At 42.9% G+C, this 14,596-nt stretch overlaps 2 protein-coding genes across 12 annotated transcripts in view; one reads left to right on the plus strand and one right to left on the minus strand.

Annotated features, from left to right (window-relative positions):
• Positions 1 to 6,318, plus strand: part of NT5E (5'-nucleotidase ecto) — a 51,525-nt gene extending 45,207 nt beyond the window's left edge. The window contains exons 7-9 of the mRNA XM_084827037.1: positions 327 to 476; positions 1,683 to 1,883; positions 3,456 to 6,318. Coding sequence (XP_084683163.1) covers positions 327 to 476; positions 1,683 to 1,883; positions 3,456 to 3,616 — 512 coding nt within the window. The 3' untranslated portion in view covers positions 3,617 to 6,318. The remainder of the gene's footprint in view (positions 1 to 326; positions 477 to 1,682; positions 1,884 to 3,455) is intronic.
• Positions 1 to 14,596, minus strand: part of SNX14 (sorting nexin 14) — an 88,919-nt gene that overhangs the window by 29,282 nt on the left and 45,041 nt on the right. For 2 of the 11 annotated variants that reach the window (XR_014786615.1, XR_014786614.1), the window contains 5 exons: positions 12,542 to 12,706; positions 12,059 to 12,219; positions 9,360 to 9,451; positions 6,952 to 7,008; positions 5,393 to 5,731 (listed from right to left, as the gene is read on the minus strand). Coding sequence is in view for 7 of the 11 variants with exons in the window: in XM_084827032.1 (XP_084683158.1) it covers positions 9,264 to 9,451; positions 12,124 to 12,219; positions 12,542 to 12,706 (449 nt within the window). In the remaining 4 variants the exon portion in view is untranslated. Of the gene's footprint in view, positions 1 to 5,392; positions 5,732 to 6,891; positions 7,009 to 9,166; positions 9,452 to 12,058; positions 12,220 to 12,536; positions 12,707 to 14,596 lie in introns of those variants that run through there. The other 9 variants (XM_084827035.1, XM_084827034.1, XM_084827031.1 and 6 more) reach the window with 7 other exon arrangements.

A 14,596-nucleotide genomic window follows, 5' to 3' on the forward strand; every position in this document is an offset into this window, starting at 1 on the left:
TGGGGCTGGGCAGGGGCTGGGTTTCTGGATTGCACTGAAATGTTTCAGAGCAACCCAACCCACTTCATCCCCCTTCACCTCACCTTGGAAGCAGCCCAAAGTGCCCCGCTTCAGCGTGGAACTCAGGCTTTGAGCTAAAGCGGTGCACAGCCCTAATGGTTACTTGTCCAAGGTCAGTCAGTGAGTTCCATTCCTGAGAAGGGATTTGAACTCCGCTGCCTTCTGTCTAAGCCAGTGCTGTGTCTTTAAGAGAGGAGACCACACTGTCTTAAAGTGAGGAGTACCATAGTATGTAACAAAGCAATACAATGTTTCATCCCCCTCAGGTACTATTACCTTGGAAGAGCTGCTGTCTGTACTGCCTTTTGGAGGAACTTTCGACTTGCTACAGATCAGAGGTTCAGCTCTGAAAGCAGCTTTTGAACATAGTGTTCACAGACATGGGCTAGGAACAGGTGAACTGCTACAGGTCTCAGGTAAGCTACCTTGCCTGCATTGCCAGTTCAAAGTCTGAAAGATTTGCTGTCATCATTAAATAATCAGAGGAGGCTTATCTTCTGCTGCTTTCAAAACCTATCCAGCATGGCACTTTTCTAGAGGCTAATTCTGTCTGTCCTGGTGAAGCCAGGTATGAGGAGATCAACCCAGGGCTGCCTTTACCTTACAAACAACTACGTTGGGTGCCACAGTTCAAGGGCCTTGCTCATCATGCTGGAAGCCATGTACAAGTCCAGGCTTCTGTGGAGCTTCCAGCATGGATATCTTCACCTCAGAAGCAACCACAAACACACACCACAAAACACAAGCTGGCTGTGGAGTCATCATTCTTCATCCCATCCTGTATTACTCATGGTCTGGAACAGAAAACCCCTTTGTATTTATGAATACTGTTCAAATGAATGAAGCAGGACATAATTAAGACCTGCTTATTGGGATTTTGGTCACAGAGTACAACAGCAAATTGAGTGGAATGGTGATGCCTATATGTTTACCATTCAAAGTAAAGTAAGTAGATGTATTTCATGAGTTTGGGTGCATTTGGATGAACTATGTATCCTTCTTCCATACTAATGGGAGCACACCTTCATGCTATGGAACACACATAGAAGGTGGCTTTAGTCTTGAGGTTATGGGATCTGTCAGTACCATTTTCTGACTGTTAATTATCAAATATTATACACTGTAATCATTCATTTATAAACTAATTTTATTTAAGAAATGTCCTCATATTCTACTTTTCCGCAAAGAGTGCACAAAGCACGGTACAATAAGAATCAGTTAAGCTTTGAATATATAGTTGTGGCTCTGACATAGTAAGCTGCTTTAAACCAAGTCAGACTTAGTATTGGCTACAGGGTTACCCAACCTTTTTGGGCCAGTGAGCACATTTGGGATATTGAGGGAGTGTTGTGGGCACCATCACAAAATGGCTGCTATTGGGGGCATGCCTATTCACAAAATAGCTACTGTTGGGGTGGGGGTGGGGTCACTAAACATCCTTTTCACAGAAAGCAAAATGACGAAGATAAAGACAAGTACCTTGAACACCCATCCCATACAGAAAGGCCCCCACATAAAAGCCATACCCACCTCCCGCAGAAAACATACGAGAAGCATATCTACTTGTTTCCCAATCCCCTGTGCTGCCCGCCACTGATGTTCAAATTTGCATTTCTTGATAGGTATACATGTGGTGTATGACCTCTCCCGAAGTCCAGGAAGCAGAGTGGTCAGCTTAAATGTTCTTTGCACAGACTGTAGAGTACCAGTCTATGTACCACTCCAGATGGAAAGAATATACAAAGTGCTTTTACCTTCTTTCCTTGCTGGGGGTGGAGATGGATATCACATGCTAAAAGGAAGCTCAAATAACCACAGTAGCGGTAAGTATGAACATTCCTGGTGATCTGTATATGGACAAATTGGTTGTAAATTCCCTGTAAGAGACCAATATTTTGAGTGGAAAATACAGCTGATAAACAATTCTGTATTTTCCATGGCATCTCATTCAAGCTGCAACAGAAAACATTCAAATTAGGATGGTTTTGGATGTTACTTAAAAGTAGGGAAATAGAATGTAAGCAACGTTTCTTCAAGAAAATGTTTGACGCAAGGATTGAAAACGTACTAATCAGGCCCAGTTTCCAGGACAAGTACATTCATAGGTTAAGCAAGAGTTTATTTGTTTTGTTCAATGTGTTAATAGTAACACAAGTTTCCATTCTATACTGGCTAGTAAAATCTGCTTGGGTCCAATCTGAGCTTGCTTTATGTGTAAGAAATAAATACACCTGGAACCTGGATTCTCTCAAGTTGCAAGAAGTTTCTACATACACTAAGAGTTTCAGCCCTCCTTTATACATGCTTTTCCTAGCATATTGCCACTACCCCCATAGTTGCTTCTGTGGCAGTCTACGAGCATGTAAAGCAACAAGCAACAGACTTCCCAAGGGTCCAGCTTGTATGGTATGTAATGTTAGTGGGAAGCTGAAAGACAGATGGCGGTGTTAACATGTTTACAGACTGATGTTGAAGCATCTTCATAGGCAATGAAAAGCATGCAAGGAAAGGCATGTACAAAGAGGGCCTCCGGCTATTGTTTTATCAAGTCATTAGAATAAAGCATCAAGTCTGAAGACCTTCAACTCAAAATAGCAACAAATGTATCCTCAGCCAAGAGAGATCCTAAGGGTGCAATCCTATCCCGTTTAGACAGAGAAGCCCTACAACTCCCAGTGCTCCCCCGCCATCCATACTAGTTGAGGAATTCTGGGAGTTGAATAACTTTTTCTGTCTAACATGCATAGGATTGCACCCTAAGTGTGCAACTATTTTGATGTGGGCAACTAAGTAATTGTAAGTCACCATCGTTGTAAGTTGCCTGGGTCCTTTTTAACAGAAACATGGCTAAGAAATTCAATAAATAATAATAATTACAGTAGTACATCATCACATATTTGATGTAAAAGAAAACATACATTAGGGCAGGGAGAGTTGAAGTCAGAAACATTTGGATGTCTACTTTCTACCCACCCCTGGTCTAGGGAGCAGACTAGGAGGACTCTTCCAGGAGGTAGTCATCATAGGAGAAAGCAAGGAGATGCAAGAAAAATTCTTTTTCTAGTACAACACAGATAGGTGGCTGTGCCCAGAACATTCCATGGGTGATGTTTTAAACCAGGGATGGGCAAGTTGTGGACCTCCAGATGTTTTGCCCTACAACTCCCATGATCCCTCACCACTGAATATGCTGACTAGCACTTATGGGAACTGTAGGCAAAAACAACTGGAGAGCCCCAAGTTGCCCACCCCCGATTTAAATCCATTTAACACAGTTCAGCTGTTTGAAATTATTTACTTATCATATAGCTGCTGATGACTGGCCAACTGGTGTAATTAAGATGTTTTAATAGTTTAACAGATATGCACTTTGTTTTGTTTTGGAAAAAAAACAGGTGACCTTGATGTTGATGTTATTTCCAGCTATATCACTAAAATGGGAAGGGTATTTCCAGCAGTTGAAGGTCGTGTGACATTTTCTGCTGGAATTGTACTCCAAGGACATCTTTCTTTGATTTCTGGATTATTTGTGTCACTTCTATACTTCATTGTTTAATGCTCATTTGCTTGTGGGGACATTGGACTTCTCCCACATTCTATCAACTTGTTAGCACTTACACAATCCAAGGCATCAGGTGATTCAAGGATTCTCAGAGGCAAGTACATAAACTACTGGAGCTACTGGAGTAGCTGAAAAGAATGTTGTTTTAAGGTTTAATGTATTTGATATGTGTAACGTTTGAACCATGTACATAATCCATGTATATAACCAACGGACATATACTTATACCTTTGATGTTTTAAGAACATTTAAAGTAAACCAGAAATGTAAAGAAAAGGAAGCAGATTCTCTCTGTTCATCGGAAGTGTGGCCATACTGCAAAGTATTACATAAGCTAAGCCTAATTTAATGAAAGTTCAGAGGTGTTCGAAAATGCTGCTGGCTTGTCTTACAGTCTTCTCTCTGTCTTCTAGCTGTGCTCTTACATAGCTGCCTTAGCAAAGAGTTTTACAGGAGACTGCCTGGGCAAGGATGCCTAGGTGCCCCACAGAATTCAGAGGAAACCAAAGAATCTTCAGATAAGTCAAGGAGTAGATCACCCTTCCCCAGCATGGTGCCTTCCTGATATTTTGCCCCACAACTCCCATCATCCCTGACCACTGGCCATGCTGGCTGGAGCTGATGGGAGATGGTAGTCCAAAAGATCAGGTAGGAACTGTGTTGGGGAAGGCTGAAGTAGATTGTCTTCTGTAACATGGGCTAGCATTTGAATAGGGACAGGGAAGGAAAACCTCCAACAACATCAAGGACCTGAGAGAAGAACCCAAGAAATGGAGGGGATAGGACTACTACTTTTTTTTGCTTCTGATTAAGTAATCATTCCTCCTTAATTTGTTCATGTAAGCAAACATTCGTGTCTTAATACACTTTATTTCTACTATATCATCCTTGAGCTTTCCTCTACTTTCGACCATAAAATATTTTAGTTTAGTGGGTATTTCTACTTCCATTATGAGCCTGGGGTTACTTGGGAATAATAAATAGAACTAGGCCAGTTTTCCCCAACCTGGTCCCCTCCAGATGTTTTGGACTACAACTCCCAGCATTGCTGACCATTGGCCATGATGGCAGGGGCTGATGGGAACTGGAGAGCACCGGGTTGAGGAAGGCTGAACAAGCTAAATAGAGATGGCATGTATAACTCAGAGGTCTTCATGTATCAAGAACTGAATATTTGAGGGGGACATTTCTAAGAACATAGGTTCTGGAGTATGAATGACGTGATGCAGCTTTCATGAAGCTTATACAGATTCATGGAGAGGATATTCAATTCAAGTGGGAGTACTTTACTTCAACTCATCAGCCAGCATTTCCAAGCTGATCCACTATAGATATAAAACAAGGGGACATATGCAGCTGAGGTAGAGAAAAATATAGGGAATGTCTTGACACAGCTGCAGTTCCCATATAACACTAAACCATTTCTTGATGTCTGCACTATCTGAAAAAAACATGTTTTGTGACTGGTGCCAAGCCAGGATCTGGAAACATGGTTTAAAACTGGTTGGCAAACTGTGGTTTACATTTCCGGATCAACAAATCATGCTTTTCAATGTTGCTCAGCCCCCAAAGACTGCTGGTTTAGAAAAAATCTGGGTGGACGGCACCAGCCATGGTTCGTCTATATGTCTGAAACACGAATCATGATTTGGCATCTAAACAATGGTTAGCACAAAACGTGGTTTGTCATTAAGTCTGAACTAACTTGTAGAAACAAGAAGCTTGATGAGAGTAAAAGCTGTTATGGAGTAATTTTTTTAAAAATCTATGTGAATATTCTTTCATTTTTGGTCCTTCACAAGATCTTCAATAGATGGCAAAAGGCAATAGAATGTTTGCATATTCTGTTTTCTATACTTTTATCTCAGAGAAAATCATTTTATTAAGGAGAAAAAGAGCTAACAGGGTCATGAAATTCAGTCAATAAGAAACTTTAATCAATCTTTGAGTAAATATTTTTTCTGAAATTAAAATTAATTATATATACAAGCAATGTACAAGACTACAGAAAAACCTACTCATTAAATTAGCACATAGCCATCTATACAACAGAGTTTAGTGTTCTGATGTTTATATCCATGATGATTTGGAGGAAGCATCCTTTTAAACCTGAGCAGCAATATTGGGGGGGGGGGGGGAGGGGGAGGGGAGAAAATACCAGTGATTTAGTTTACTCAGCCAAGGAGGCATGTATAATAATATACATTGTTGTTGTTGTTGTTCAGTCGTTCAGTCGTGTCCGACTCTTCGTGACCCCATGGACCATAAGTAAAGTTCACACCAATGAATGAAGAAGTTGTTTAATGTATACATTCTCTAGTATCATGGATGAATATTGAGATATGCATGGCTTGCTGAAGACAACATTCAGAATGGTGAAATCTAAGGCATTCTGCCAAATTCTGAAAAGATTGCTCCAAACCAGCAGATGGAACAACCCGCCAAACACGTACCTTCATTTATACACTAATAAGTCAAGGGGGACAATCTACCAGGAGGTTCTGCATAAACCCATTGAAATGAGTGGGAACCATGCAAGAGCTCTTGTGCAGCTTCCATTCATTTCAGTGGGATTTGTGCAAGAGAACTGCCCAGTGGATTGTGTTGTAAATTGGCTGCAATCACCAAATCATAGTAGAAAACTCATCGTGCAATTCTTTTCTTACAATATCAGTGAACAGTGCTTGAGAACCAAAGTGCGAAAAAAGGTTCTCCATGCTTCATGAGACATTAGTAATTGCAAGACTTCCAAGAATCAAAACCACGGGGTGAATCCAGAGGTGTCCTTCCATCAGTGGAAGGCCTCTTCCATGTGCAGAAAGGCTTTTCTCATTTAGCACAAGATCTTTGCATGAAAACGAGTGAAATCCAGAAGTGTCCTTCTGTTTGTGCAAGGTGCTGAGCAATCTTTTGTACAATGTGTCAAGATGAATGCTAGCAAAAGGTGTTGTGCAATCGTTTGCATATGATCTCTTGCACAGCATTACACAATGTCTTCAGCACTAGCTCAACAATTCAAGGAACAGAGTTACTGCCAGTTTTTTACTTGCAAAGTTCTGGATCCAACCCAATAGTTTTCATAGAGATTGAAGAAAAATAAGGACAAGTCAACAGAGAGGGACGCTAACATCAAAGAGATCTACAGCACCTGAAAGACTAACATTCAGGTAGGATAGGGCTATCAACAGCTACTAAACAAGTGCAAGAACAAGGGTGTGTCAGTAAGAATGAACAATCCTTACATGTGAAATGCATTTTTGCCTGCACTAATTGAAAAATTGCATCAGAAATTAGACAAGTTAGAACAATGACTTTGTGCCATGACATACCTCTTTCAGCTCTGGAAATAGTTCCTGAATCCCAATATCCAGTAGAACATATGTTAACTAAAAATAAAATAGAAGAAATTTGTAATATAATCTCCAGTGCCTAAAGTCCTGCATGCATGTACTTAGCAAGCAACCCACATGGCAGCTAAGATCTCCAACAATAAGCCGAAAGAACTCCTAAAGCCATATTAGATAAGCTTGACAGAAAAAAGTGGAATTGTGATAGTTACAGTTAAGCAACCTGTTGTAACTGGGTAACTAGGGATGTCGGGGGGGGTGATTTCGACAGGTTTCCCTAGCTTCAGCCCCCTGGATTTGTTTCAGTTCCCACTGCAGTGCACAACTCAATCTGCAGCGAGTTGGGCCAATTCACAGATTTTCCTGGCATTTTGTGCACTTTTCCCCGCAGGTTACACAATGTATGCAACTTTCTGAGCAATTTGCGCAAATCTGGCAAATTGCCCAGAACGTTGCACAAATTGCAGAACCTGCAAAAAAATGCACAAAAAAAGTTCCTGGAGTTTGGGGAAAAGTTCACAGTGCAGCTCAAACACAAATCAAGCTGTACACGTAATGGAACTTTGTTGAGTCAAAACAACTACATTTCCTAGTGGCAGACATCCCTACCTGTAACTAGTTCTTTGAGTGGTCATCTGTGAACTCACGCATGTGTGTTATGCACCTATGCAGAACAGTCATGTGGAATTTTCTAGAGCTGAGCAGTTTTAGGTGGGAGTGCCGCCCACCCGCTCTGTGCACACTCCAGGTGTGGCTCCCACCTGCCACTCCATTCTGTGTCCAATGCAGTGGAGTAATAATGTGTGAGCTATTGAGGCAAGGAGGGTGGGTTGTGCAAGTTGACAAATGACCACTTGAAGAAGCAGAGTTACAGGTAAGTTACCTGTCCTCCTTCATAGTCTCTGTGTGTGGCTCACACATTTGCTTCATTTCGCCTTCATCTCTCTCTGTGGTTCTGGCTTTCTTGCAACTGGATCCACCTTTACTCCTCTCACCTGTGTCATTGCCCTCCTCTCAGCCCACTGCTTCACTGTACCTCAGTTAATTGCCCTGCCAGGCTCCAATCCCCCCCCCCCAATATTTTTTTTCTCCTTCTGTCCGCCTCCTTCTCTGGGGTCCCTGTCCCCTCTACTCACTACAGAAAGCATTTTGGTTTTCTTCGCTCCCCCTCCCTCCATCCCCCTAGGCAGGAGGAGTCTCAGCAGAAAAGCATCATCCACTACCTTTGTCTATTCTCCCCCTCTCTCTGCCACCCCCCGGGGAACCTACAGAAGGGCCAAAGAGGAGGAGAGGCTGGCAGGCTGGATAAAGAGGCCCTGTGGGCTGCAACCGCCCTGCAGACTGGGTTTCCCACTCCTGCTTTGGAACAATTTAATTCAGTAGGGTCAGTTGCAGCAGAGGCAAAACGACAACTTGTCCTCAGTCTATCCTTGGCTCCACGCTGAGGATAGTATCCAGTCCTAGTCCTACGTAGAGTAGACCCACTGAAATGAATGAGACTTGCGTTAGTCACAACTAAAGTCCCATTTATTTCAATGGGTCTACTCTACATAGGACTAAGACGATACTATCCTGAGCACCCAGACAGGACAAGGAGACCTAGTGGCAAGCTAGCACATTCATTCAGGCAGGTCTCACGTAATAAGCCTTATCAACTACTGACAATGCACTGAATCAGCCACAACAAAGGGTTCCATCACCCCAAAATTGGGGCAATGCCAAAAACACAAATATCAAGTGATGTTGTCTTCCTCTCTACTTTACATCCGCAATGCCCCCCCCTTCCCCTGTCTTATGAATGGAGCTGGCTTCTCCTTTGTGTTTAAATCTGTGATTCACCAGCAAGGTGCATCACAACTTTCTTGGCCTTATCTTCTTTTTATTTGCTATTTATTTATTAAATGCATGTGCTACCCAACTGGCAAATGGCCCGGGGCGGTTTACAATCAAATAGCTTTCCAGAAGCTGGACCTCTGCACACTTCTATGGCAACTCTGTGTACGGCACCTCTGGTCTTCCTTTTGCTTACTGGCTATTAAGGGGAAAGGGAAACGGGCTGCATGCACTTGTTCTAGCGGTGCATGGTATTTCTGGACGGGAAACTGCAGCAGGCTACTGATGTTGCCAGTCCTGCCTTTAAATGTCCAGGCAGCTTCATGGGTAACACAGCAGCAGTTACTGTTTGTCACTGATGTCCCTACCAGGGCAGAAATTACTATTTGCTATAGGCAAGTTAATTGCATACCTGTTCTATCTCACTGTGGTACTGCTACCATGGATCTGGCACTTCACTCCTATGTTTTAGTGTTCAGCAACAGGACAGACAAGAAATGAGGAAGGGGCTCACTGAAAGACCCATAAAAAGCTGCTCGTCTCCTAAGAGCACCTACCTGTTTGTTAAGCACTGGTTGCTGCAATCCATCAAACAGAAGTCTTATGCCTTCATATTTGGCCTCTTCTCCAATACATTTGCCTATCAAATCTAGACAAAATATCAAGACATAACCAGTTATGACCATTCAAGCGGGGCAGGGATAGAAACTCAATGCCTGGATCGTCAGCGCTTTAAGTTATCTATAATGTTTATTCTGCAAAAGAGATCTGGTGGTGCTAATTACATCGGCTGAGTCCTACAACATGTTTTGACAGCTTAGGTATACAACTTGTGTTTGGGCAGCCAGAACATCTCCTACCACATGTATTGTTCTGGAGGGTTGTTATTTATGTGAGAGCCCAGGCAGGGGAGTGCCTTCATATCTCAATGTTTGTGGACCAACAAATGTCCCTGCTCTTGGGTACAAAGGCTTATCATGCTTTGTTCAAATGCCACGATGAACCAGGTGTGCCTGCCACTCTTTAATCTGGGTTATTGCCTTGATAATCCTCCTGGCTGTGCATTTCAGTACAACCTAGGTCAACTCAGAGAAGCTTGCCTAAGTTAAGGCAGAGGGTTCTTAGGACAAAAGAGTTAAATCTTTTCTTGACGTCATCACAATTGGCTCAAGTGCAAGTCCTCTCTCAATCATGCACAAATAGAGAGAAATATAAACTTTTCATTCGTTATAATGCTGTTTGACCTCGCAATTGCAATTTGCAAGTAGGATGGAAACAACGTTGGGTTGCCTTGGTGACTTATACAGGAAACAGATAGAGCCACAGCAATCCACGCCTTAATCTTCTCTCTTTCAGAGTACTGCAACAAGTTCTTTGCAGGACTGCCCTTGAAAAGCATTTGGAAATTTTGCAAGTGCAAAATACAGCAGTCAGACTGGATCGAGTAAGCAGGTGGTCGGCCTTAAATATGAAAACACCTTGTCCGCTTCCTCAGAAGGAAGATGCTGGAACCGATCCCACACAACTGGTCTGCCATTGGCCACCCCTCGTTCACTAACTGTATCCACAGCACACGGAATAGCACTCCTGATCCTGTCGATTTTATCTGCAAAGTGCTTTGCAAACTAATCACAGGAGGCCTTAGAATGCTCCACTGGTTCTGGAACAACTGGACTGACCAGGTTCTGGACCACTTGGAACAGCCTCCTGGGACAGCACTCTGCGGATGCGATAGAGACAGCATAAAAATTCTTTTTTTGCTGCTCTTATTGCCACGTGGTAGGCTGAAGCTACAGCTCTAACCCATGTATGATCGACTTCGGAGCGAGATTTCCGTCACTGGTGCTCTAGCTCTCACACCTCCCGCTTCAGAGCTCGCAACCACCGAGTGAACCATGGTGCAGTCTGGGCTCCGTTCAGAGTGAGAGGGCATCTCAGAGCCACACGGTCTAATGCCCCAGTGACTGCAGCATTCCAGCCATCCACCAGGGTCTTGACCAAGTGGCCGTTTGCATGGCCATTTTTTTTACTATAGCTTGTTTTTATGACATTGCCGGTTTGCTTTCAATTGGTTGGATATGTATTGTTATTTTAAATTGTACATCACCTTGAGGACCCTGGTGGGCAGAAAGGCAATCTGTAAATACTTTTTTACAATTTGTAAATTAATTAAAGTAACTGATACAAAACCTTTAGGGTACTTTATCTTCTTTCTCTATACAATTTCAGCAGCACTGGGAGACATTCAACGTTATATGAACAGAGTTCTGCTCGTGCAATGGGACTTTCCCTTCCCCTGCAGTGCCCCCCAATCTGTTTCAGAGGGTCTCCCAACACTCTGGAGAAGATGGGGGGGGCGTGGGGAGCTACAGGGGGAAGGGGAATCAGTTCTGTTAGCAGATCAACCCATTATCTTGTCTTTTGTTTTTTTATATCACAAGCGGGACAAGTAATACGTAAAAAACAGCAAGCATGGAGTCTGCATGCCCATTCCACTGTGGCTAAATATGTTCAGGAGGATGGTGCCCTTTCTACTGGAAAAGTGTGCCAACGAATGTGGTATATACCTTCTCAACCCTTAAGGAAGAATGGATGCTCTCCTGGCATTCCATGCAAATACAAAGGTAGTTCTCTGCAGCTCTGGAGTGAAAGAAAGGTCCAGGCAGAGGAGCCTCCATCAAGAAGGGAGCACCTCTTGACCGGGAAAAGCAGCAGAAGGATTCTACTTAGCAGCAGATATTAAGAATTCCCTCTGGCTGCCTAATGAGCCTGCACGGGGACAATGCCTATGGGAAAGCTATGAGCACATCTTCAACAATAATCCACTGTACACACTGGGGATCCCATTGTCTGTCTGTCTGTAGGTCATATATAAAGCAGAATCTAAACAGCTAGGACACTTCTTGTCCCCCTAGAAACTGTTTTTTTCCCCTACGCACCAAACTACAGACTATCAAATTCATAGCACAGCCCACAGAATTTGAACTGCACGAGGCTTCCAGAGGATGCTCCAATTGATAAATCACAATCTTTCAGCAATTGCCTGTGACCTGCTGCTAATATTACTACAAGTTCTATGTGAAAAGCTGGTATTGAGAAGGGAAAGGACAACAATTGCCTAAGAAATTCCAAGGGGCTCATGAGGTTTAGCAATGCAATACATCTCAAGCTCTTTATAAAGCCTATATTCCCTTTAAACTAGAATGCTTTGAAAAACATACACCAAGGACATTTATATTAACATGTGCCATTGAACCTGATGGACTTTGGTCATTTAGAGTGCCTCTCTTCTTGATAGATCATGCCATATAAACACTGAACCTGGAATGTATTTCATCATTTCTTCAAAGGTCTGCTTTGCCCGTTTGTGCTTATCTTGAAAAGAGCGAGGTTCAGAATTCTCACAAAATACAGCATCTGAAACAGATTAAAGGGATTCTTTAGGGCAATGCAGAGCTGTCTCAACAGCTCTAATTGACTATTGCTTTAATTATTTTAGTTGGTTAACTTCAATGTTAAATGCAAGATCCCTTTTGTTTTCTTCTAACTGAACACCTATATTTAGCTTTCGCTCCAGTATGTGCCATTTTTTTTTACATCTCCCCCCCCTTTCTCTTTTACACACACGCACACGCACACACACCTGTCTGTGAAAACCATTACAAGTACAAAGTGGAGCAACATCCTCTAAACCAACAGAACACTTTATCTGCATAAAGTGGCACAACCTGGCACTAACCTCTCAAAAGTGTTATAAGTGACACCAAACGGTGCTCCTGAAAGAGCTGTTCGAGCTTGTGCTGCAGATAGTAGTCTGTGTATGTCTCTAAAGTGTTTTTGAAAAGAATCCGTCCTCCCATCAAGATATGATGAAGCCAGTCAGGAATATGGAAAACAACTCTACCTGTAAGGTTATTATTACTGCATTTAGCAAAGGAACACACTTTATATTTTTAGAACTTAAAATTTCAAAGCAACTGCTAAGCCTTTGACTAAGCCTCCACATTCTAAAAACTTACAATATTGATAGGTCCATCTTGGAGATATTTATAAAAGGCCAACTATGCAAGACAGATTACTTGCTATTAGCAACGCCACCTAAATGGTAACCTCCATATTCAGAGCCAGAATATCTTTGTGTACGAAATACTGGGGACAAACAAGAGAGTAGGGCTGTTGCATTTATGCACTGCTGGTTCCCTTTCCAGATCTATTTGGGGACGCCCTCTACTGAAAAAAGGGTCCTGAACTAGCCTGACCTTGATCTAACCCACTAAGGTAATTCTCATGCTCTTATCCTTTGGTGCTTGTTGTTGTTGTTGTTGTTCAGTCGTTCAGTCGTGTCCGACTCTTCGTGACCCCATGGACCATAGCACGCCAGGCCTTCCTGTCCTGCGCTCTCTCCCGGAGCGTGCTCAAGTTCATATTCATTGCATCAGTGATGCTATCTAGCCATCTCATCCTCTGCCGTCCCCTTCTCCTTTTGCCTTCAGTCTTTCCCAGCATCAGGGTCTTTTCCAGGGAGTTTTCTCTTCGCATTAGGTGGCCAAAATATTGGAGCTTCAGCTTCATTATCTGTCCTTCCAATGAGCACTCAGGGTTGATTTCCTTTAGGATGGACTGATTTGACCTCCTTGCAGTCCAGGGGACTCGTAAGAGTCTTCTCCAGCACCACAGTTCGAAAGCATCAATTCTTCGGCGCTCAGCCTTCCTTATAGTCCAGCTCTCACAGCCATACGTTACTACTGGGAAAACCATAGCTTTGATTAGACGGACCTTTGTCGGCAAGGTGATGTCTCTGCTTCTTACTATGCTGTCTAGGTTGGCCATAGCTTTCCTCCCAAGGAGCAAGCATCTTTTAATTTCATGGCTACAGTCACCGTCTGCGGTGATCTTGGAGCCCAAGAAAGTAAAATCTGTCACTGCTTCCATTTCTTCCCCTTCTATATGCCAGGAAGTGATAGGGCCAGATGACATGATCTTCGTTTTTTTAATGTTGAGTTTCAAACCAGCTTTGGCACTCTCCTCTTTCACCCTCAACAAGAGGCTCTTGAGATCCTCTTCGCTTTCTGCCATTAGGGTGGTATCGTCTGCATATCGGAGGTTGTTGATAATTCTCCCGGCAATCTTAATTCCGACCTGTGATTCATCCAACCCGGCATTTCTCATGATGTACTCTGCATATAAGTTAAATAAGCAGGGTGACAATATGCAGCCTTGTCGTACTCCTTTCCCAATTTTGAACCAATCGGTTGTTCCATGTCTGGTTCTTACTGTTGCTTCTTGACCCTCGTACAGGTTTCTCAGGAGACGGGTAAGGTGGTCTGGTACTCCCATCACTTTCAGAATTTGCCACAGTTTGTTGTGATCCACACAATCAAAGGCTTTGGCGTAGTCAATGAAGCAGAAATAGATGTTTTTCTGGAATTCTCTTGCTTTCTCCATGATGCAGCGAATGTTGGCGATTTGATCTCTAGTTCCTCTGCTCTAAACACATAAAATATCCTTGTCCTAAAGAGCTTGGTGTGTGTGTGTGTGGGAGTGCAAGCGCATGGATATAGCCACATACTAGTATGATGCTGTAGTTGCTAATGAGTGCTACAAGATATGCCAAGAACTCTGGTTCTCTGTAGATGGTGGGACCAATGGGACAGATGTTCTATTGCTGTGGATTATCTTCTGTACTTTCCCTATTAAATTACAAGGGAGATAAGGAAGTCTGCAGAAGATAATAGGGAATAGAAGCACTTACTGCTGGAGCTCTCCTGGCTGCTAAGAGATACCTTAACCTTTT

The sequence above is a fragment of the Heloderma suspectum genome, chromosome 1, assembly GCF_057233095.1.
Source record: "Heloderma suspectum isolate Gila_16-S chromosome 1, 16-S_ref, whole genome shotgun sequence".
NCBI lineage: Eukaryota > Metazoa > Chordata > Lepidosauria > Squamata > Helodermatidae > Heloderma > Heloderma suspectum.